At 39.1% G+C, this 17,301-nt stretch overlaps 1 protein-coding gene across 1 annotated transcript in view; it reads right to left on the minus strand.

The window, feature by feature from the left end:
• Positions 1-15,560, minus strand: part of PRSS12 (serine protease 12) — a 41,370-nt gene extending 25,810 nt beyond the window's left edge. The window contains exons 1-3 of the mRNA XM_070948110.1: positions 15,161-15,560; positions 5,022-5,160; positions 1,559-1,737 (exon numbers count right to left, since the gene is read on the minus strand). Coding sequence (XP_070804211.1) covers positions 1,559-1,737; positions 5,022-5,160; positions 15,161-15,560 — 718 coding nt within the window. The remainder of the gene's footprint in view (positions 1-1,558; positions 1,738-5,021; positions 5,161-15,160) is intronic.
• Positions 15,561-17,301: the final 1,741 nt, after the last annotated feature.

Here is a 17,301-nt window from a genome sequence, read left to right on the forward strand (position 1 = left end):
CTCTATCTTTCACTCTAGCCCTCCTCAAGTGACCTTTTAATTCCACTCTATTAAAGGAGCCCTCTTAAAAAGAACAATGAAGCCATTTTGAAATATGTTTTCCCAGCTCTAGATACACATAAAAGGAGCTTTTTTAAAAAGAGCCTTTGTAGCATTATTTTATTAAAAAAGAAAGGAATACAAGCAAAGCCATAACATTCCTAATCTCTGTGCAGCTTCTGTACAAAAATATGAAAAATATGAAAAGTCGAACTGGGTATTTTAAATATTAATGATCAACTAGCAGACAAAACATGCTCCATTTGGGAGCTAGGAAGAAGCATGGCATTCACTTTTGCAAAAGGTGACAAATTACCACACTAGCAAGTATTTTAGGCCTACGCAAATATATATACATACATACCATATTACATGCCTTGACTATCAAGGCATCACTCTCCAATAGTAGGCATGCCTTTCTAGCAGCTGCTCAGGGAAACATGATCTCATACTTTAATCAGCTTCACAAGAATTCCACCTTCTATTGAATAATAGTGAGTAAATTCAGAATTCTGTGGGAAACCCTACTTCTTTGTAAGTTCTAGGTTTTGTTTCTAACAGATCCCATAGAATTCTGATTTGAACTTCTTTCCTTTAGATATCAAAAAAGAAAAATCGGTAGTAATCACAATTTATTTTTCTTAGTGAAATCCATGGGTAATTAGGAGATTCATTGTGATATATACTGAATCACTGTACCTAAGCAATGTCAACTAGTGAGACATTTTCCCCCTAATATGTCATGATAAAAATGTGAGGGAGGAATGCAGGCAATCAAATATGTTGATGGACAGAAAGTGAAAAGCACCAACATCTGCACAATAAGAGGAGGAGTTTTTCAGTAACAATAATAATAAAGTACAAAATTCTCCAGACGGGGAAAACATTAAAAGTAAAAACCATACAAAACATAAAGCCCATTATTTTTAATAGAGTGGGCACTCAAAATCAAACTGAATACTGAAGTATAAAAATTACTGGGAGAGGAAGCCTGCCTTGAATTTCAAAAACAAGACCACTCCCAAAGAAAATGTTCTTATTCCTTAACCTTTTGCATAAATCCAATGGGAAGTCTTCAAAACCAGTCTGAAGGAGAAAATTTGAGGTAATTCTCCTTGAGGTAAAAAGTTTTTTTTTTTTTTTAAAGAGCGAAGAAAGATATGAGGCAAGAGACAGTAATTCTCAATTCACTGCTCTTGGAATGCAATTCACAGACAAGGTAAGAATTTCTGATCCCCGAATCACTGTTTATATCACTGTAGCAGAACTGTGTTTTAGTATGCAGTGATACCTATGGTATCATTCAGAATTAACTTATTTTAGACTTTCCTGGTGTAGCATTCTCCAAAATTCCATAATTATTAACCCCAAAATATCTAGAGGGCACCATACTCAAGAAGACTGACTTAATCATTTTATTATCAATAGTTTTCTACTAAGTAATCCTCCATCGCATCTTCTTGTATGAAACTGCTGTTTGCATGGTGTAAGACTAAATGATGTTTCTTTTTTCTTTTACCATGGGAAAAGCTGCATGTGACAGCAGCTGCCATATTCTGGGGACACATTCGACCTTGCCAAATAGTTTTTTCACACAGCATGATGTTTTCTTCATTGCCATGGCAATGCACATTGCTCCAGTGTACAGGAATAAGGCCTGATCCAGAAAATAGGGTGTGACTTGCTGTACCTCTCTGCCTATGGAAAGAACAACAAATACAGATAATGAAGAAGAAAGCCAAGATAATTACAAACTCTGTTAGTATTTTATTCCATGCTACATATGATGTGTTTTTCCCTGATCCACAAAATATCAGAGAAACATCAAGTAGCTATGGGACCAATGCAAAATGCAGGATCAAAGTGCAACTAAATTGTTTTCAGAATTTCACCAAACAGTAATTTCTTTAGTGAGCTCCAAAACTGTTTGGTGAAGACCACTATGAAAAACATTGACAGCTGAGAAGACAATCAAATGTATTATTGAACAAACAAATCAAGAATTCTCACTGAAGACACAAATGATTACACTCAAATTATCCTACTTTGGATACATTATGGTTCTAATGCGTAATGGATACATTATGGTTTCTCTGCGTAGGTTCTAACACAGAGAAAGATGGAAGAAAAGAGATATCACCACAGCAAGGTGGATAGACCCAGTGACAATCTACAACTAATTGCTTTAGAGCCAAGGTGGTGCAGTAGTTAGAGTGCAGCACTGCAAACTACTTCAGCTGATTGCTAGCTGCAGTCTGGCAGTTCAAATCTCACCGGCTCAAGGTTGACTCAGCCTTCCATCCTTCCGAGGTGGGTAAAATGAGGACCCAGATTGTTGGGGGCAATATGCTGACTCTGTAAACCGCTTAGAGGGGGCTGTAAAGCACTGTAAAGCAGTATAAGTCTAAGTGCTGCTGCTATTGCTATTTAGAGAATTATACAAGAGCAGTAGACCTATCCTCATAACATACTATACATACAAGCATCTGCCTATTACATCCAGCAGTTGTATACTTTTCAAAACTTGCTTTTTGGTAAGCATCTATAACACTAGGATAACAGTGTTTATCTTTTTTTTTAATGCTACAAATTAATTCAGTTTTTAATGTTAAGTAATTGTCTAAAAATTTAAATAGAATTATTCAAAAATGATGGTAACTAAATATATAAATATAAAAAAATTATGTGAGGAAAAAATAATAAATTTGCTACATAATTGAGGAAGGCTTTAAAATATTCGTAAGTTAAACTAACAAGATTGTGTAACAAAACTGTTACAGTTTAGGTGGATGACAGTAGCTAAATTTCAGTAACAGGAAGTATCTTCATAGAGATTGGATCTGGACTGAGCTTGGCAAGTATTGACACATTCCTTTTAAACAATAGTCCTTAAGAAGTCTAAACATATTTTATTTAATATCCCCTGTGAGATTTTTTGTTCTATTTCATTTCAAAGATTTATAATACACTTTGGTCTTAAGTTTTCTTGTTCTCAAAGCACTGGACTTCTTGATTAAAACAGACATTCTCTATGCAGATAAGGCAAGAATTAGCATTATTCTTGAGATAAGTAGTTTGGCTTTATAACACACAAGCTATTCAAGATAATAAAGGAAAAATTACAGAACTGTGTTTATACTGTTTTGCCTTATTTTATCTCTGACTAGTAACATGAATTAAAATGGGATCTATATATGAACAGTTTTATTTACTAAATTACAAAATTCTTACATGGTAATCATACCCATGCAGAAAATGGCAAGTATATATTGCTGTGCGTCATATAGAACAACATATTTAACTTCATATGTGTGGACCAAAAAATATTCTGTTGAAGATTAATTTGTACAGGATTCATACTATTTCTTAAATAGAAATTTGCACATGTGGGATATTAGCCAGGCATGCATGATTGCACCTTTTCCCTAACCCCTAAGATCCAGATAAACATTTCAATATTTTTGCTTTAAGCATAATCTATCTTAAAGGGAAATAAAATCAGTGCGATGTAGATAATATGAAAAAGAAATGTGCCAGCATGAAGATCCAGAAAAAAGGAAGGATATTTACAAAGTTCTGAAGATAATTCAAGCATTTGTTTCATCAAAATGCAGAATTCCTTGTCATTCAGTTCCAAGTCACCTCAAGGCTGGATTACTATAATGTGCTCTACATGGAGCTACCCTTAAAGAGCATTCAGAAGCTACACCTGGTGCAGAGTGCAGCAGCGTGGGTAATTTGGGGGCCCCAAAAATGTCCCTTGTAATACCACTGCTCATGCTGATTGGTTACCAGTCTGCTTACTGGTACAATTCAAGATCTTGGTGAAACCTTTAAAGCCCTTCAAGGAATGGGTCCAGGTTACTTGAGGAGCCATCTCACCCCACTGGGATTGGCCTGTACCACATGTGCTGGCAGAGGAGATATACTGCGGGCCCTGTCAGCCTGATTATTTTCACTGGCAGGGTCCAGTAGGAGGGTCTTCTCTGCTGTTACTCCTGCCATCTGGAACATCTTGCCCCAACCCTCCTATCCTTTGATAAGAACCTAAAGACGTAGCTTGAGGCCCCAGTGGGGAAACAGCACAATGGAGGTGGTTGATTCAGTAATAAAAGATCCCACTCCCCCCCCCATTCCACCTCGATCCTCCCCATGTGTCTTTGGATTTAATGTTTGATTTTAACTTTTTATGTTTTAACTTAGATGTAACTGTAAGCTGCCAGGGTTACCCTATAGTAACATGGGCATCCAATAAATTTAATTAATTAATTAATGTTGAACTTCATATATGACCAGGTTCCTATTGAATTCATTATAGCAGGAAATTTACAATATTGTACTTTCTATAGAATAGCCACAGAAATAGTCTGCATCCTGGATTTCACTGCATCAAATCAATACTTCTCTGTAAATCTTACCAGAACTGGGCTCCAAAAATCTGGAATACCATTTGATGAAAACAAATAGATACAGAAAATGTTAATTTTCTACTTTCATCTAGATAAATATTCCCTTGCCATTCAGGATTAAAATTTAAGCAGTTTATCCCCTTTACCAAAGAAAAAGAAAAGAAGATTAAAAACTATAAAGCATGCTTGCAATCATACTCATTATCTTTAGTAGAACTGCACAGACTAATTTTAACTTAAAAAAAAGGTCATACCTGTTCAAATTAACATTCTGTTTCTGAAGAAATACTAAATCACATTTTAACCTTTCCTTGTAACAATAGTATATAGTATATTATTTTGTTAAAAATACAGTAATGATTACTTTTAATGAATTTAAAGTAATCAGTGTAATTTTAGTCATTAGCATTCTAGAAAAGAAGTAATCCATTAATCCATTTATCTAAAACAATGAAGCAAGCTATATTTCAGGCACTGTAACATGAGAAATTTGGAACTAACTGCCACTGTATTTACGAATGATATGAAAAACTTCCAAGAATAATGTTATTTAGTCAACATTAATTTACTTACCCAAGTTCAAGTTGTTGACATATCACTGAAGCATCAGCATTATCCCAGTGGTCACTGCAGATTGCTCCCCATATTCCATTTAGATATATTTCAACTGTACCTTCAAATTCATTTCTGTCACCTTTAAGTCTTACTGATCCTGTTTATTTTTGTCAAAAACGATAAATTTATTTCAGGGATTATATAATGGCAATATAATCATTACAAACTACGAAGAAAAAATTATGCCATATTTTCCATTAGAAAGTAATAGCTTCTGTGTGGCATTTATTTTTGGAATGATCTGAAAGAGGCATTTTGAACCAAGGTATATAAACAATCTAAGCCATTCCCTTGCTCTAGAATGGTTTTTGTCACTTTTTGATATGGTCAAACTAGGTTCCTTTTCTGGTCCAGTGGTTTGTCATTAGAACTGCTTGAGCATCAAAGGTTAAGTTAAGTTCATCAAGATTTTTCTAGTCCAGGGGTGTCAAACTGGCGGTTCAAGGGCTGGATGCGTCACGCACAAGCCATGTCCCCCAGTTCCACAAAGGCAAAAAATGTCACAATAAGTCACATGATGACTCAAACGAGTTTGACACCCATGTTCTAGTCCATTTCAAAAAAGCACTTTTAACATTTCCTTGTTAGACCATTGGAATGATACAATCACTTAAGGTATGTTTTATAATCAATCTATCCAATAGAAATATTTTAATACAACTGGAGTTAATGTGTTCATTATGGACAGATTTTTTTCCAAATTTGGGGAGCAGTAACAGTTAGTACCACATCATTGTTGTAGGCACTACCCAAAAAATTATTATTATTATTATGAAATTTGCCTATTCCACAAATGGATGCCAAGATGAGTAGGTCAATCAAATACCAATTTATCAGAAAGCAAACTGATGACACTCCTATACTGATTACCCTTCTAGACTCAAAATTTCGTCTTATTTCTTTCATTCTTTTGAGCAGATGGATATATTCCTAAGAATATAGCACAAGAATATAGCACAGAGCAAAAACTCCAGAAGCATCCTAAAATACAGATGATGGTATTTTTCATTATTATATATCAATTTCTATTTTTTGTTCATTAAGCAGAACCTTTTAGAAAGGTAAAATCAGCTGCAGGAAATAGCTGAGACTGCCAAGGATAGTTCTAAGATTACAAACATCTGACAGGCACAACACTACCTTTCCTAGCGAATCAATTACTTCTTAAAAGCTCAAAATATTCATTACAGTCACTTACACATAAAAACGGCATAACAAAATTACAAGAGACAATACTTAATAAAATTATTAAATGTCTTATGGAATAAAAATATTATATAGTTTTTCCATAAATTAGGTTAACCACTATTGAAATATGGATTTATTACAGAAAATGTATTGTTTATAATCTAGCTACTTTATTGCTTCCATTAGCTGGACTGAAGTACAGAAAACTATAGCCTAGGGATTTCAAGTAGTAACAGAGTTATCTTGATGGCATTTCTCTCTAGTCCCTGTCTAGTAATTGTTGTGATTAAGGTGTACAGACAAAGAAATAACAACTTCATAAAATTATTCCTTTCTAATAAACATTTTTAAAGTCTGACTGTGTATGATTAGTTTGCCTCTCATTTGTTTCCCTTAGATTACAAAGAATTAGAAAACAGTTTACAAAACTTTTTCAGTGACTCAAAATTATACATAACAGATACTAGCAAAACAATGTATTTATTCATGTCTGACCACAAGCAATCACCACTTTACTCAGATCATGTGAATTTATGGAATTTATAAATTCTTGGAATGAAGAAAACAAGTGCTTAACAATGGAAGATTTATATTACTGAATAAACAATTGTCAAATATGGAAAGCTCTAAATACAGTACATTCAAGTAAGAAGTTCTTAATATTTCAGTCTGACATAATGGAATATTTTCTAAATTAACATTTTTTAATTTGTGTTTTAAATATGCTTTTCTTGTCAAGATTTTGTCCAGCATAGGCCAGTGTTGTCCACCAGTCTCATTTGGAATGGGCATAACTATTATTTTTCAGAATATTGTATGGCAGATAAAATATGAATACCTCATCTTTATTTATTTATTTTATCATATTTGTATACCGCCCTACTCCCGGAGGACTCAGGGCGGTGAACAGCCAAGATAAAAATACAAAAACCATACAAAAGTTAAAAGCTATTAAAAATAGATTAAATAATTTGGGCTCAAGAAACAAATTTAAAACATCTAATTTATATAAAACATTTAAAACCCAATTTAAAAGGGAGTTAGGCCAGACCAGCCTGTTGGAATAAAAACGTTTTTAGGACGCGGCGGAAGGTGCGTAAGTCTTGGATCCTCCGTATCTCCGGGGGGAGCTCATTCCAGATGGCAGGTGCCCCCACAGAAAAGGCTCTCCCCCTGGGGGCCACCAGTCGACATTGTTTGGCTGACGGCACCCTGAGGAGCCCCCCTCTGTGGGAGCGAACTGGTCAGTGAGAGGCTACTGGTGGCAGAAGGCGGTCTCTTAAGTACCCTGGTCCTGAGCCATGGAGCGCTCTAAAGGTGGTAATCAGAACCTTGAAGCACACCCGGAAGACCACTGGGAGTCAGTGCAGCTCACGTAGGAGGGGAGTCTCATGGGAGCGCCACATCGCTCCTATCACCACCCGCGTGACATTCTGGACCAGTTGGAGCCTCCGGGTGCTCCTCAAGGGGAGCCCCATGTAGAGAGCATTGCAGTAGTCCAGGCATGAGGTGACAAGGGCGTGAGTGACTGTGCGTAACGAGTCCCGATCCAGAAAGGGACACAACTGATGAATCAGGCGAACCTGATAAAAAGTCCTCCCGGCCACGGCCGTCATATGCTCTTCTAAAGACAGCCGTGAGTCCAGGAGGACACCCAAGTTGCGAACCCCATCCGTGGGGGCCAACGACTCGCCCCCAATAGTCAGTGATGGCGCCAACTGACTATATCGGGACGTCGGAAACCACAGCCACTCGGTCTTGGATGGGTTAAGCCTGAGTCTGTTCCTCCCCATCCAGATCCGTACGGCCTCCAGGCACCGGGACATCACTTTGAGGGCATCACTGGGGTGGTCTGGGGTGGAGATGTACAGCTGGGTGTCATCAGCGTACTGATGGTACTTCACCCCAAAACCATGGATGATCTCACCCAGCGACTTCACATAAATGTTGAACAGAAGGGGTGAGAGGACCGATCCTTGCGGCACCCCACATACAAGGGGCCTCGGGGTCGACCTCTGCCCCCCTTTAGAAGTTTTAGCTTTATATATCTCTTATCAATGTTAAAAATTATCAGAGTGAACTGAGAAAAAGGCTGAAGACATTTAGCCTTCTCCCTTTTTATGATAGCACAACCTGGACACATATAATTGGCTAATGTCATGGCCCAGGACTTAGACTATGACTCTGAAGAAGCTGCTCCAATTGAACAAATAAAATGTCAGACTCAGGAGACGCCCAGTCAGCAGTCAAACTGGCTGATCAAACACAGGCACTTATTAGAACAGTTGAACTAGTCAGATTATGATGTATGGGTTCCAAGCTCTCCTGTGAATACAGTGGAGAGCAAAGCAAGAGCAAAGATGCTCCGTGCTGCTCCTTGCCAAGCAAGGAAGTAAATCTACAGTTGGTGGTAGCCTGCTTTAAGAGGCAGCCCCGACTCATGTTCCTCAATTGGATTTTCTAAATTTCCTGCTCTGGTGTGTTATTTTCGTGAATCATGCTCATGAAACTCTGACCTTGGATTGGCTAAGAAACCTGAGTTATCTCTCTGAATTTTGGCATGGATTTTGACTACTTTTCTGTGTGCTTCTGTTGACAGCAAAACCACCCAGGCAAGCTTTCTTTCCAAGAAACTTTACATTTCTTCCCTTGTCTATTATTTGCTCAACCTTAATTAAATTGTTTTCCTCACCTAGCAACTGTGTGTGAGAGTGTGAGATCTGAAACAGGACAACTACAGTTTATGTGACTTATGGTTTTCATTAAGATCTTCCTAGCCTTGGGCTATCATAATTGGCACCAATAGAATTATTTTTTTATACCTAAAACATCAAGTATCTCATAGCTAGTACATTTCATTAGCTTTCTTTTTGATCCGAAACTAGTACTTTTTTTTCTTTTAAGTCCTACACCCATCAATCTATGGCCACGTTTAACTTTTAGCTCTGTTTTGCTCATAATATACTAATTAGAGGTAGAAGGTGTTTCTAGAAGCAGCATTTTCCTATAGTTCAAAGATGGACCAATGTTGTATTTCCTTTATATAAAATATAGGCAAGATGTAGCCTTTCAGATGTTACTAGACAACGACATTATTTTCATCATTAATGCTGGCTGTGTTGACTAGTACTGGTGCTATCTGATATGTTTTTTTAAAAAGCCATGCTGACTTTTAGAATTCGAAGAAAGATACAAATATGATTAAGTTGCAACACAAAAAATTCCAGACTACTTTATTCTAGCCCTTAGGCTTTGCTTGTACAATGAAGATTTAGAGATTATTTTAGGTCATTAGATTAAACTGATTTAACAAGTTCCTAACTATGCAAACAAGAAATTTCAGAATACTTTTTACTACATTCCCTTCCTGACTATGTAAAGAATGTAAGTATACCATATGCAATTGTACATTCTATTCATAACAGATAATTTGTGGATAATATAATCCCTTGATGCCATACTGAAAGTTAGGTGAATAAAAGAATCCTTATCAAAATGTTAATTATTTTTCAGTTGATTTTCAGCTCCATTTTATCTTTTTTAAATGTATAGTTGTGGCAAAATAAGTTTTAAAATATACTCAATTTTACAACAGTGCACTGGACTTGAAGAGGAAAAGTTACTTTGGTGCCTGAAGGCCTGAATTTTGCCTTGACTGCAATTTCTTACACACAAAATGACTTTTAGCTGGGACAGCTGCATGTTCCGTACACAAGATACAGAATGGTACATTCACAGCCCTGCCTGCTGCAATTTACACTTGCCTTCAACTCTTTAAAGGAATTGCACCTTTTGTAAATAGTGCAAAGCATACTTCTATGTGTGCAACCATTTTAAAGCAAAGAATCTATATGTAACATATTGACATGATTTAGAAACATCAGATTTCAGAAGGGACAATGAAATTGCTCAGTGAAATATTTATCAAACTGAACAAAGTTCTATATTTACCATTTACTTCTATCCACAGTATCACCTGAGCATAAGAGACCATTTAACATTAGCACTTTGATTTTCTGATCCACTCATTCCTATTTTCATGATACTTTCTTTCTTTGAACTCAGTAGTGATCATGTCTAATCCAGGAACATCCCTCTTGTCTGTGAGAATGGTTTCAAATGTATAGTTTCTGTTTTTCAAAGGCAAAAAAAAAAAAGTCTGCAGAAGAGAGACAAGAAAATTTAAGTTCTTAATCATGGAAATTCACTGAGTGATGTTGCTCAGCCCAGCCTACCTCATTAAATTGTGGTGATTGGAAAAAAAAAAGTAGAAAATATCATGTTCTTTGGCAAATGCACAGCCTAGAAATAAAATGCCATTTGGAAGGAAATATTCATAACAATAGTGAAAATTGTTATTATTGTTACTTACATGATACATAGCCACGAATGACCAAGCAATATAGTTTTGAATAATTGAAGTTACCAGTTTTAAAATGAAACTGCAAAGCTATCTCCCACACTTCTACTGCTATGTTGCTACTTGCAGCATTATGTTCATTCTGCAACCACTGATTATAGAACACATGTCAACTCTATGAATATGTGAACACATATTCCTTAATTATATTACACATTATAAGCCAATAAAATATTGTACTATATAAATGCATGCTCACCAAGCAGCAGTTATGTTTGAAAAAAATACTGAAAAAGAGCTGATGCAAAACAAAGGAAGCCCAGTGAAAATCCTACATAGATCTGACGGAGTTTTTACTTATCTGGTTAATATTCACACAAAATGGGAAAAAACCATGAAAAACAAAATGAAGAGGAACAGAATGGATGGGAGGGGACTGAACTAGCTTAGAAAAGAAATGACTTCTGCTTCAGTTTTCTTTCAGCAGAATATTGGAATAAAGAGTTGTGTTTGTGGAAAGAAATTGCTACAGAAGCTACTTCAAGTAACCATGCTTCTATATATCTGATTTGCATGTGTCTTTCTCTGGACTGCACCCAAACTGAAACTTGAAGTGATTAAGAGCCAATTCATGCAGTATATATATTCAGCCTTGCAATAAGAGCTCCTTTGGATCAACCCCAAATAGAAGCATCTGATGCCTTCTGTTACCTTTTGGGGAAGCTCTTATTACACTTTCCAATGAAAGCTGGAAGGGGAATTCAGACTAGCATAAATGAGATTTATTCTGTTAACACTTAAGTGCCAAGTGTTCTGGATGAGGCAAGATGAGATATTATGTATAGGAAAGAGAAGATGTACAAGAAGAAACTTGCAGTCGGTTCTGATATTTTCTAAGTATGCTGAAACCATTGGTGTTTATTTATGACATAGCTATTGATTCCCTCCAGAATGAAAACATCAGAATTACTACACATTCATTTCTTCTAAAACACAGAAACCTCCAAGCATTACAGATTTCAATTATACCCTTATTTTAAATAGCATCTTCATAATGTTCACAGGTCATACTTTTGTTGATCATAGACAGACTCAACCATAATTTCAAGTGGAAAACTGAGCATCCTTTCCAAGTTAAAATAATAAAGGCAAGATATAAATCCAGAAAACTAGAAAATCCCAAAAGCTTGACATTCAGACAAACCAGCCCTCAATAGAACAGAGTGATAAACCACATTTACATACCACTCAAGGGGGGGGGGAAGACAAAAAGAAAACACATCCTTTCCAGTAGTCAACACTCAGAAAAGTAGGGATTAACACCAGATATACAAGCAGAAAACAATACCCTAATCAAGGAACTACCAAGGAGAAAACCACATCCCTACCAAAACTTTCAAGGCAAGCTACTATGTATAAACAGAAAGTTAACTCCATGCTAATTAGCACTGATAATGTTACCTAATTGGATAGGTCTGCAAGCAAACAAGAAGCTCAGAAAGCACCAAGGACACCATTGTTTAACACTGAGCTACATATATTCTCTTTTATTGGAAATGTGTTTGTAAATATCAGAGATAAGTGATATGAGACCAATAACAGCATTTATTTATGATGTACAATGGACTTACAGGTTTATATCAAAATGCATATGGAGACGCACTTTTCTTCAACCCTGTAAAGAATGAAATGGTCAAGTTTATTAAAAATAATTGAGATGACACTGAACACAATTCAGCTGACAAAATGTAGAGCTAGTCTATTTGTGTTGAACTCTAAATGCTTAAAGAATTGGCTTTATATGGCAACAGATCACCAGCTGACCATAATAACTAAAACCAAATAACCGTTGTCCCTCCTGCTCACTCATCCTCCCTCTGGTATCTTATTGTACCAGCCATAATAAATAAACAAGTTTCAACAAGCAATAATTTCAGGATTTGTTGGTGCTGTTGAAAGACCAAATGAAACCAGATGCTGCCAAGAAGAGGATGGGGGAATAAGCAAATAGTCACTTACATCTTTCAGACATTTCTTGATGCATGGAACCTCATATAAAAGTCTAAATCTGGAATGAGGTTTTTAATCAACAAAGTGTTGATTAGGACCTAGGAGACAAATGTACAGTGTGGCAAATGACAGAGGTGGGCACAACTAGACATCTTGATCTTGAACAGAAGGGATCTAACAAACCTGCTGGCCAAAGGAAGAAAGATTTTGGGGTTTCCCAAAGGCCCTATCTAACAAAATGAAATTCAATGTAGAGAAAAGTAAAGTCCTATACTTAGGTAAGAAAAACCAAAAGTACGCATATAAACTGAGTGAAACCAGGCTTAATAGCAGTGACTGTGAGAGGGATCTAGGAATCGTAGTGAACAACCAACTAAATATGAGCCAGCAGTGTGCAGCGGCAGCCAAAAAAGCCAATACAATCCTAAATTGCATTAACAGAGGGATACAATCAAGATCAAGTGAGGTACTAATACCACTCTATAAAACCACTCTATAGAATACTGCATCCAATTTTGGTCACCACACTATAAAAAAGATGTTGAGACTCCAGAAAAAGTGCAGAGGAAAGCAACCAGGATGATTAGGGGACTGGAGACTAAAACATATGAAAAACTGTTATAGGAACTGGACATGGCTAGTCTAGTGAAGAGAAGGACCAGGGGAGACATGATAGCAGTGTTCTAGTATTTGAGGGGCTGCCACAGAGAGGAAGGGGTCAAAGCACCTGAGGGCCAGACAAAGCACATTTTCCAAAGCATCTGAGGGCCAGACAAAGAATAATAGATGGAAACTGATCAAGAAAAGATTCAACCTGGAAATAAGGAGGAACTTTCTGACAGTGAGAACAATCAACCAATGGAACAGCTTCCCTTCGGAAGCTTCACCACTTGAGACTTTCAAGAAAAGATTGGACTACCGTTTGTCAGAAATGGTGTAGGGTCTCCTGCTTAGGAGGAGGGTTGGACTAGATGGCCTATAAGGTCCCTTCCAACTTTGTTAATCTGTTACCTGTTATTTTTACTCCATCCCAGGCTTCACAGTTTAAAAAATATGGTTGTGTCTATGTGGAATGGCTAATGTTCAACCCATCTTCAAGCTGTGAAATTTTAAACAGATCTACATTGCATCACATAATCTTTGGAAGAATTGGATTCAAACAAGATATATACTCTTGACCCTAGGTAATTAAATACTTTTTTTAAAAAATTGTCCCCCAATTCTAATGACTAAATGTAACTGAAGCAACTGGGAGGGGGGTGTTGGTCACTACCAGATATGTATCTTCTTCCACTATGCAGGAACCAACCAGTTCTCTATTCTCTAGTTTGCATCTTGTGGCATGTTTTAAAGGTTCACAATCTAGCAGCCTTTCTGAAGGAGAGCGAGACTGATTCTAATCATTCCCTGGACAGAGAGTTACTTGATACCGAGAGGAAATTTGTATGTATATCCAAATAACTAAACTGTATAGCCTTATTCTGTGAACACTTAAGTTTGAAATGGGCCATTGAAACTTATATACGCAAACTTTATACGCAAACTCACACATTTTCATACATGCAAGTAGCACTGAACTATAAAATAGTAAACAACTGACATATGAAATAGACAAAAATGTTACTCATATTTACCAAAATACATGATAGTAGAATGTATAACAAGCAAACACTGCCTGTAATAGTCAAATATTTTAAATCAGAGGCCAATTCTATGGATACTGATAAAGCAAGTTACAGATATCTCTCACTAATGCCAATCTGGCTGGGAAAACTGTGAGTTATAGTTAAACATTATTTGGCAGGCCAGTTTCTTTATCCCTGATGTACATAATTCATCAGCACAAAGAACATTTCAGAGTCTATGAACAGAGCTTTGTATGTTTATATTCGCTCATTAGCCAATATACATATGACAGCCAGCGAGATTAAACAGAATCACATTCACATTCATAAAGGAAATAAGCAAAAAATTGAAGGAATTACTGTCCTATCCTGGAAATCTTTCCTTGAAGTTTAAATTATTCTAACCCAAGTGTTCTAACCATATTCTTGCACTATTAAGATGGCAAGGAAGTATGATTCTGCTCCTGATAAAACTCATAATCCTGCAACGTGTTATAAATGAAAAGGAGAACATTCCTATGGACTATTGCTGTTTTCACCTCAATGATCAGATAGGGGCTTTAAAACAGTCACGCACACTAAGAGGGTGTCCTCACTTAACGGGTAGGTTTGCGACTGCGTGATTTCTCTTGCTTCATTTATTTCTAATTTTTTTTTTATAAAGTCTGCAGAATTAATTGCAAGCGTTAACTTTAGACGCGCTAACCTGATAGGTATGGATCACGCCGTATAAAATACATTCGGTAAAATATATCAGGGACAAAGTAGGGGGAGGGGAAGCGTGTGAAATATCGCTTCGCCTGAGCGTCCCTTCGGCGCCCAGATACGTTTGGGCAAGGGCAGTTCACACGGGCGCGTTAACACCCGTCCGAACCCGGCAAGAAATGACAGCAGGCGCTGAGATCCCGCCTCACCTTGTCTGCAGTCACAGTAGCCCCAGTCAACCCTGCCGCGGTTGTTTCGGTAGAAGCACCAGGGCCTGCTCCTGCCGTCCGGGTTTCTGCAAAAGTTGCGCTGCCCGCGCAGCCCTTTGCCCTGCGGCGTCCGGTCCAGGAAAGTGGGCACCTCCACCCATGGCAAACACCCCGCGCCGAACTCCGTCACGTTGACGAAGCGCCCGCCGTTTCTCGGGCAGCCGCCCCCGCCGGCGGACTGGTGAGGGTGGAAAGGCGGGGAACGCGGCGGCGGCGGCGGCGGCGCCGGGCCCCGAGAGGCGGCCGACAAATAAGGCGTAGAAGCGGAGCTGCCGGCTTCGGGAAGCGGCCCGAGTAGAAGCAGAAGCGCCGCGCCCAGAAAGAGACGGACGAAAGACATGCTGCCAGCCGCGCGCAGTTTGCTCCATCGCCCCTCAAGTGCGGAGCCCGGCCGGGAAGGCGGAGGGCGGAGCCGCGCGCGGCGCCCGCCAAACCTTTCCCACCTCCCGCCGGGTGAACACGCAGCTCCTCGCCCCCGCCTTCGCACTCACCCCCACACTCTCCTCAATCGCAGAGCCCTCGTCCCCCCACCCTCTTTTGACTCTGGCTTTTTCGCTCCAGCCGAAAAAGAGGTCGCACTTCGCTTTCAGCGCACGGGGCTCTCCGTCCTGAGGCGGCTGCGCTTCAGGGGCGTAAGCAGCGCTTCCCCCATCACACCCAGGCTTGTGCTCCGGGCAAGCCGACACACGCGGGGGGGGGGGAGTACTTTTTAATCAGATTTTCCGGACTGCTTTAGGACTAGGTTAAATGAACTGTGGGCGAGTTTATCCGGTGAGCTCGGCTTAGATTTTTGCTGCCTTTCTCCCCCGCTCTTTCCGTTCTCTTTCGCAGCCCAGTTGAGAAGGAGCTCTTCGCAGCCGCTCAAGACCGGTAGAAATTCGGCTGGCACAGCTGTTGTTTCTCTGTAACCGCTTCTTTGAGCTCAGGGAGGGAAAAAAAACCACCAAACCCCGCACATTCACCCGTATCTGGGAAACTGGCATCCTACCGTTCCTCTTAAAATCATACGCGGTTTGGAAATGCGATTGGGGAGAGTTTGTCTGTGGAGATTCTCAGTCCTCCATATCATGGTTGTCCCAAAGTCCAGAGGCAACTGGACTTTTCTGATTTTTCCTTTGAAGACGTTTCGTTTCTCATTCGCACAAGAAGCGGAAGAAGCGGAAGCTGTCTTCAAAGAAAAAACCAGAAAGTCCAGTTGCCTCTTGAAAAAAAGCACCTTTGGGATATTGGGAAGCTTGTTTACGGAGCGTACCTAAGAGGGGAAGCAAATGCATTGCACACGCTCACTGACTAGGCACCCCGAGCCCCGCAGCGGAGCAGGAATGAGGTCTTTCTGAGGACTGTGGAGGGTGAAAGACAACAAACACAGAACCCGAGGGGAGGATTTGCGTGGCCTCCGGGGATACCAACTGGCGCCACACGAACTTCGAATTGGAGCCATAGCGCGCCGCGAACCGGCAGAAGCAGCGCGTGTTTCAGTTCCTCAGAAGCTGCATTTTTGGCACACGGCAGGGTTAATTCTCTGCTGCACAGAGAGCTTTTTTTTAGTGAGGGCGTACGGAGGACCGCGCGCCAGTTTCCTTTTCGCGGCAACCGACTTAAGAGCGCTGCGGGTTTTTGCGAGCGGGGCGTCTGAGGAGCGATACTTGTCGCTTGTGCCAAAGGTGTTTTTTTTTTTTTTTTCAAGAGGTAACTCGACTTTCTGGTTTTTCTTTGAAGGCGTTTCCCTTCTCATCCAAGAAGCTGCTTCTGCTCTGACTGGATATTGTGGAATGGAAGGATTTATATTCCTTGCAGACAGCTGGTCCTTTGCATTCTTTTTAGAGAGCTGTTGAGGCCACTTGTCTGTTTCCTCAGGGTCACCTGAGTAGTGCAAATGGGTGTGGGTTTCTTCTTGGAACTGTTGAAAGAACTGTGTTGTAGACTGGAGATATGTGGTGTCTGTCCCTCCCGCTCTGTTGAGACAGGGATGTTCAATTTTGACATAGATGGCCTCTTTGACACTTTCAAACCAGCGGTCCTCTCTGTCTCAAATATGGACTTTTCTGTCTTCAAAAGTGTGGCCTTTGTCTTTTAAAAGC

The sequence above is a fragment of the Pituophis catenifer genome, unplaced genomic scaffold (genome assembly GCF_029215685.1).
Source record: "Pituophis catenifer annectens isolate HBS135680 unplaced genomic scaffold, rPitCat1.0.hap2 SCAF_8, whole genome shotgun sequence".
Lineage (NCBI taxonomy): Eukaryota > Metazoa > Chordata > Lepidosauria > Squamata > Colubridae > Pituophis > Pituophis catenifer.